Source organism: Teleopsis dalmanni, unplaced genomic scaffold (genome assembly GCF_002237135.1).
Source record: "Teleopsis dalmanni isolate 2A unplaced genomic scaffold, ASM223713v2 unscaffolded_contig_2212, whole genome shotgun sequence".
Classification (NCBI taxonomy): Eukaryota; Metazoa; Arthropoda; class Insecta; order Diptera; family Diopsidae; genus Teleopsis; species Teleopsis dalmanni.
In genome coordinates, this window is record NW_024033594.1 from 1 (window position 1) to 7,495 (window position 7,495).

General features: G+C 36.2%; 2 protein-coding genes across 2 annotated transcripts; both read left to right on the top strand.

Annotated features, from left to right (window-relative positions):
* Window positions 1-45: 45 nt before the first annotated feature.
* Window positions 46-4,908, top strand: LOC119664555 (the record flags this gene model as incomplete). Its single annotated transcript, XM_038074026.1, has 2 exons — window positions 46-3,552; window positions 3,631-4,908. Coding segments are annotated over 2 exons (4,785 nt in total), but the record flags the coding sequence as incomplete, so codon positions are not given.
* A 55-nt stretch (window positions 4,909-4,963) lies between these two features.
* Window positions 4,964-5,884, top strand: LOC119664556. The gene has a single exon (XM_038074027.1). It carries the CDS (start codon window positions 4,964-4,966, stop codon window positions 5,882-5,884), a length of 921 nt encoding a protein of 306 aa, XP_037929955.1.
* Window positions 5,885-7,495: the final 1,611 nt, after the last annotated feature.

A 7,495-nucleotide genomic window follows, 5' to 3' on the forward strand; every position in this document is an offset into this window, starting at 1 on the left:
TATATCACCACAATAACTCAAGAGCTGGAAGCATTACCCATTAAGGCTCAACCATCAACAATAAAGGGGTTGGATCTTCAGATAAATAATGATGTTGAAGCTCCTGAAATAGTATTACCTACTGGTGGTCAAGAGAATGAAATTATTCAGGCATTAGTCAACAGACGAAATGCAGTGTGTAAATCAATCAATCGTCTCATCCACAATGTGAGACAAGATAACCAGCAACAGGTACCACAATATTTTGCAGTAAAATTAGCTACGCTTACCAAGTTATGGGATCAGGCTGAAGGTTTAAATTTTACTATTCAGGAACGGCAAGACAACCCTTCTGATTGCAATCATTATCTAGCACTTGAACAATTGGTGCAAGATACAATGGTGGAATGGACTAGTAAGTCGACCAAGATTGAGACATCAATTAGGTCAACTTACCAATCATCGGCTACTTTGCCAACAATATCTCTTCCAAAGTTCAGTGGAGATTATTTGAGTTGGCGACAATTCAGTGATCTGTTTGCACAACTAATACACAATCAAAGAATATCAGACTCACAGAAACTCTGGTATTTGAAAACCAATATTCAAGGCGAAGCTGAAGCACTCATCAAGCATTTGCAAATATCAGATGCAAATTATGAGACGGCATGGCAATTACTACAAAGTAGATATGAGAATAAAAGAGTTCTAGTATCAGCAGTTTTGCAACGTTTGACAGCTCAAAACTCTTTATATGACCATCCAACAGTCCAAGCCATTAAAAATATGCATGACACAACAAAGGAAAGTCTATGTGAACTTCATAATTTAAATATTGAAACATCAACTTGGGATCCAATTTTAGTTCACATACTATTAAAAAAATTGAATAAAAATACACATTGCAGTTTTGAACAAACTCTTACTAACCCAAAGGAGATGCCCACAATAAAACAATTCTTAGAATTTTTAGAATTGAGATTTCAGTCACTTGAGGCTATAGGTCTACGAGACAATGCAGTATATAAACCCAACAAAAGGATAGCCGTAACTATGGTTTGTTCAGATCTATGTAAAGTTTGTAATACAGATAAGCATCCGATCTACTATTGCAAAAAGTTCATTGAAATGACTCCTCCTGAACGATTAAATTGGATTCAACGACAAAAACTATGTGTGAATTGTTTCAAATCCGATCATAAAGCAAAGGTTTGTGAAGCTGGATCATGTAAAAAATGTGCCAAGAAGCATAACACTTTGCTCCATTTAGAGCAACAGTCACCTAAACCTTCAAGGGCACCAGCAACAAACACAAAGTCAACCACAACATTGATCAACGCTAATGAATCGCCATCCATAACAGCAACAACTAATGCAAAGTGTACTCGTAATTACGTTCTGCTAGCCACTGCAAAGGTGCGCATTATTGCAAACAATGGACGAACGTGTGATGTTCGTGCCATACTCGACTCAGGTTCTCAAGTGAACCTAGTAACCCAAAGAGTAATCAACAAGTTATCTTTAATTACCACAAATTCAAATCTATCGATCGAAGGTATTGGCCGTCAATTCGGGAACTCAAAATCTCGCGTAAATGTTGAACTGCAGGCTACTAATGGAAGCTTCAGGACGAGACTAGAGGCATTTGTATTGCCACAAATAATATCAGCACAACCGTCACGAGACCTAGATATCTCGGATTGGCAGATCCCACAGAATGTAGAATTAGCAGACCCCAGCTTTAACAGATCTGGAAGAATTGACATGCTGATTGGTGCTGAATTCTATCATACTCTACTTCAACCAGAACAATTGATAATAGGAAAGAATTCGCCACTGTTACAAAATTCGGTTCTAGGTTGGTTGGTGGTTGGTAAGACTAAAACTACAACAGATATTAAACCAACATGCGCTATTACTACAGGAGAAGTTGGTGAAATGTCAGAAATGATAGAACGATTTTGGAAGTTAGATAACATTGAGACTGCAGAAAAGGTTTTGACTTTATCTGAGAAATGGTGTGAAAATCACTTTACAAATCATGTAAAGACAAATCACGATGGTCGTTTCATTGTACGCTTACCTTTCCGCGATGATCCCACAACACTGGGTAGATCGCGTGAGATAGCATTCAATCGATTTTGTTCTCTGGAAAGGAAGTTACAAAGGGACCCAAATTTGTACAAGGAGTACATAAAGTTCATGGATGACTACGAGTCATTAGGTCACATGGAAAAGGTTTGCCCGAAAGATGTCAAAGGAGCACAATATTTCATTCCTCATCATTGTGTCTTGAAACCTGACAGCACTACAACCAAATTGAGAGTTGTCTTTGATGCATCAGCAAAAACATCAAGCGGTTTAGCACTAAACGATATTTTGCACAAAGGTCCAACAGTGCAAAGTGATCTTTTTTCAATACTGTTGCGTTTTAGAATACACCGGTTTGTATTTACGGCCGATATTGAGAAAATGTACCGGCAAATTCAAGTACATGATGAAGATACAGCACAGCAGCTGATAATCTGGAGAAAAAGTGCTGATGATAGTATACAATATTACCGACTGAAAACGGTTACGTATGGAACAAAGTCAGCCCCTTATCTTGCAACAAAATGTCTTCAACACCTTGCGAAACATAATATGACCAACTATCCGCTTGGAGCACCTGCATTACTTAATGATTTTTATGTAGATGACTGTTTAAGCGGAACTAACAGCATCATTACCGCCTTAGACACTCAACAACAACTTTCGGAACTGCTCAGTAAATCAGGATTTAAACTGAGAAAATGGTGCTCAAATAATACACGACTACTACAAAACATTCCGATAGAAGACCAAGAAATCAACCTTGATTTAGATGACTCAGCCATAAAGCCAACAAAAACATTAGGCATTATTTGGCTCCCGAAATCAGACGAATTTTGCGGTAAGGCAGAGATGTCATCGGACTTAGCTCGAATTTTTGATCCTTTGGGAATTTTTGGCCCCATTACTGTAACAGCTAAAATATTCATGCAGGAATTGTGGCAACAAAACTATTCCTGGGATGCGGAACTGTTACCTCAGGCTCAGCTAGAATGGAAGCGTTTTAGGAATGACTTACAAACATTGAATACTGTGAAAGTACCCAGACATATTTTTAATTCGACGGTTCCTTGTTCGATTCAATTACACGTGTTTACGGATGCATCAGAGAAGGCATATGGAGCAGCTATGTACATGCGAGCAATATATAATGATAAGACAATAACATCGAGACTATTGTGCGCCAAATCTAGAATAGCACCATTAAAGAAACAGACACTTCCACGACTAGAACTCTGCGCAGCATTGCTGGGAGTCGAATTAGCAGAAAGAGTTAAACAAGATTTAAAGTATCAAAACGTGCCAACCTACTTTTGGTCCGATTCTAAAATTGTTTTGTCATGGATAATATCTTCATCTGCCTCATTGCACACATTCGTAGCAAATCGTATTAGCAAAATTCAAGAGATGTCACATGCTGATCAATGGCATCATGTGGCATCAAAGGATAATCCTGCTGACATCATTTCCAGAGGAATAAAGGTTAAAATGTTCAATTATTCACATATATGGTTTTTTGGTCCACTCTTTCTTCATGGAAGCAACGAATTTTGGCAACAGCCAAACCCAAAGGCATTTAACATCTCAACTGATATCGAAAGACGACAAGGACATACAGTTAACATTATCATTCAAACGACTAGTTCTGATCACATGATAAATCAAATTGATCATCGAAACTCATTCAGATACCTCCAAAGAACAATTGCTTATGTTCGCCGTGTATTTCATCGCACACAATCACCAACAAGAACACTTTCTCCAAAAGAATTACGAGATGCATTAGTCTTCATAATTAAAACTATTCAGGGCTCAGAATTTGCAAAGGAAATCTCTGATTTAAAACAATGTAAAGCAGTCAACAGTTCAAGTCAACTAAATACTTTAGCACCGTTCATTGACGAACAAGGTGTACTTCGTGTTGGAGGAAGGCTTGAAGCATCAACATTGCCATATGATGCTAAACACCCAATGGTAATTCCTTACAATCACTCAATAGTGAAATTGATGTTCAAAATGAAACATGAAGAAAATTCCCATTGTGCTCCACAATTATTGCTAAGCATAATGAGACAAAACTTCTGGCCGATTAAAGGAAAGATTATGGCGCGAAACATTGTTCACAGCTGTGTCATCTGTTCAAAGGCAAAACCAAAACTGATGGACCAACTCATGGGCAACTTACCGACTGATCGAGTTACTCTGACTAAACCATTTTTTACCACAGGAGTTGATTACTGTGGTCCGATATGGATTCATTATAAAATTAGAGGAAAAAGGCCAACAAAGGCATATTTAGCCGTATTTTGCTGTTTCGCGACTAAGGCTGTTCACCTAGAAGTGGTGAGTGACCTGACAACAGAGGCATTCATAGCCGCTATTCAACGTTTTATCAGCAGAAGAGGAAGATGCCAAACAATTTATAGTGACAATGCGACTAACTTTGTTGGGGCGAGAAACCAACTACAAGAGCTCCAGTCTACCATTTATTCAGAAAATGGTAAAGAAAAGATCATTAAGACCAGTAGTAACAAGGGAATTGACTTCAAATTCATTCCACCAAGAGCTCCTCATTTTGGAGGACTCTGGGAAGCTGCCGTCAAGTCAGCTAAACATTTAATGATTAAAGGAATTCTCAACGCTTCATTGACTTATGAGGAATTGACAACAGTCATAACTGAAATAGAAGCCATGTTAAATTCAAGGCCAATAACAAAAATGTCATCCGATCCAAATGATCTAACAGCGCTTACACCAGGAGATCGAAAGGTTTCAAAATGGCACAGCAGCACTTCAGCAATTGTGCCCATTGTTACAGCATCAAGAAAGCTGTTATGAGCTCGTCCGTCAATTCAATAATACTAACATAGAGTTACGAACTGAAACGAAGGTCATGACGAGACACCGATCAGCCAGAGGAGCCATCAATATAGTTGGAAATATTGCTAACAAATTATTTGGTGTTTTAGATTCAGAATATGCTGAAACGATTTCTAAAACTCTAACTCAAATCAACAATAATGAAGATGTACTATCAAAAATGATCAAGAATCAGACTACAGTCATGGAGTCAACTCTAAATATATTCAGCAAAACTACAGAAGCCATTGCAGTCAAACTGAATCAACTACAAGATGAGACAAACAAAATAGTAGATCACACTAATCATAATACTAAACGTATTAACCACCTAGAGATCTATACATCACTGGTAACCCAACTTACATGGATGGCACATACATTAATGAAAATTGAAGCTGCGATATTTGATGTCTTAACTGATACTCAGCATGGCAGAATTAATTCTCTTTTGATGTCTCCACAACAACTTCAAGACCAAATCATGAAGATCAAGACCATGAATCATGAAGGTCTTCCATTTAATCAAGAGGATGTTATTCATTTATACACGTTGATGTCTTCACAAAGTGGAATCACACAAGATCATTTGATAGTTGTCTTACAACTGCCATTAACCGATCATGAGGATTTCGATTTATTCAATCTCGTCCCAATTCCTGCAACAGTCAACAATACAATGATGACAAGAGTTCCAGAAGCTTCATTTTTAGCTGCCACGCCGCATAGAGACCAATATTTTGCCTTAACTCGTGAACAGTATAAGGAGTGTATGATTTTCAAGCAACCAGAAAACAAACTACTTTGTTCAGATAAACAATCAAAATATAACACCGGCTCACAGGTTTACGCTTGCGAATTTAACCTATTAAAAAACATATCTGACAATACGTGTAATGTGCAGGAAACAAAATCGAACATTATTTGGAGTCCCCTGTATCATGCGAACCAATGAATATTCGGGTCAAAAAACAATACAACAGTTACGGCCGTCTGTAAGGGCATCACGACTCATTTAGAACTACAAGGTGCAACACTGCTGAAATTACAAGACGACTGTGTACTCAAACACCAAACGTCTACAATTCAGACACATCAAACGCTTACCGACACCATGTATGAATCTTACATTGCATTTGGTGAGATACCTGTCATTAATATCTCGGAATTATGGTCAAATTTTAAAGGAAGTTCATTGAATCTCAGCAATGAACTTAAACAGTTAAAGCTACTTCACAATACGCTGAAAGATGAAAAATTCGCTGAATTACCACACAAACTACAGACGGACAGCATGCACCACTACGCAATTAATTCCATAACCCTAATTCTTGTCGTTGGAGCCATCATATGGATGATATGGAAAATAAAGCAGGTAAAGCGTCCAGAAGTCAATCAGCCAACACAAACTCTCACACCAAACGCGATGCCACGAACAAGATTTACTTTGGAGCCTGAAACAATTACATAGCTTCTCAAATTCTCATGATGCTATAAACTCTAAATTTTATATTTTTAAGTTTATATAATATTGTATAACTATTTATTGTTTAAAAAATTATATGTGTATTTATATATCCACAAAATGTTGTAATTATTTTTTTATTTTTTTTTTTTGTTGATTTTTTAAAAAAAAACACACATAATGCATTGCAAATCAAATTAATCATTGCTCATAGATTCATTCTTGAATAACGTAATTCAAGCCGGACAGAATGTTAAGTTTAACAAACCTAACATATTTTAGCTCGCTTGTAATCACGCTTATGCAGCAAATAAATATTGTAAATATTTACGTTTATAAGTTCAATAACTTCACATATTGTATTTATGCTTATGCAGCAATATGTGAAATTTAAATCATTATTTTAGTCACCAATAATTGTAATTATTATTATGCTTAGTAAGTAATTCTATACTATATAAGGTAACAATATTAATAATAAAACTTAAAAGCGAAAACAATCGTCTTTACTTCACAATCAAAAATTGGTTATTGGTAGATGTGCCTTTTAACCACTGTAGAAACAAAATAAAAATTATTTATTTACTTGGCTAGCGGTTTATGTGCCTGCAAGCCTTTCATCTTAACTACCTGATTATTGGTTTATGTGCCTAATAGTCAGTGTAACAAAGTAAGCAAATACAGACATTGATACCACCTCAGATTACGTGGTATACAAAGGTATTAAAAAAATTATTTAAATTATTATTATTTTTAATTTATTTCTTTTTTTTTTCTTAATTCATTGATTTCTTTTTGCATAACCAATCTATCTTCCTTATCGGTTTGCAAATGTAGTTTTTGATAGAGAATAGCTATCTGTTTCCTTTTCTGGAATGCTTTTCCCGATCTCTTCTTCTTCTTTTGTTGTTGTTGTTTGTCTGTTGTTGTTCTTTTGTTGTTAAAAAATGTTTAAGTCAAGTGTCTTACCTCTGGTGGGTGATCACTATGACTCATATATATTTTTATACAATTTCCTTGGCTTCGAAGGACCAAAAATGATTAAATAAAAATAAGAAAGCGAAGTTTACCATATGAATATTCAGTCGATACTGATTTTAT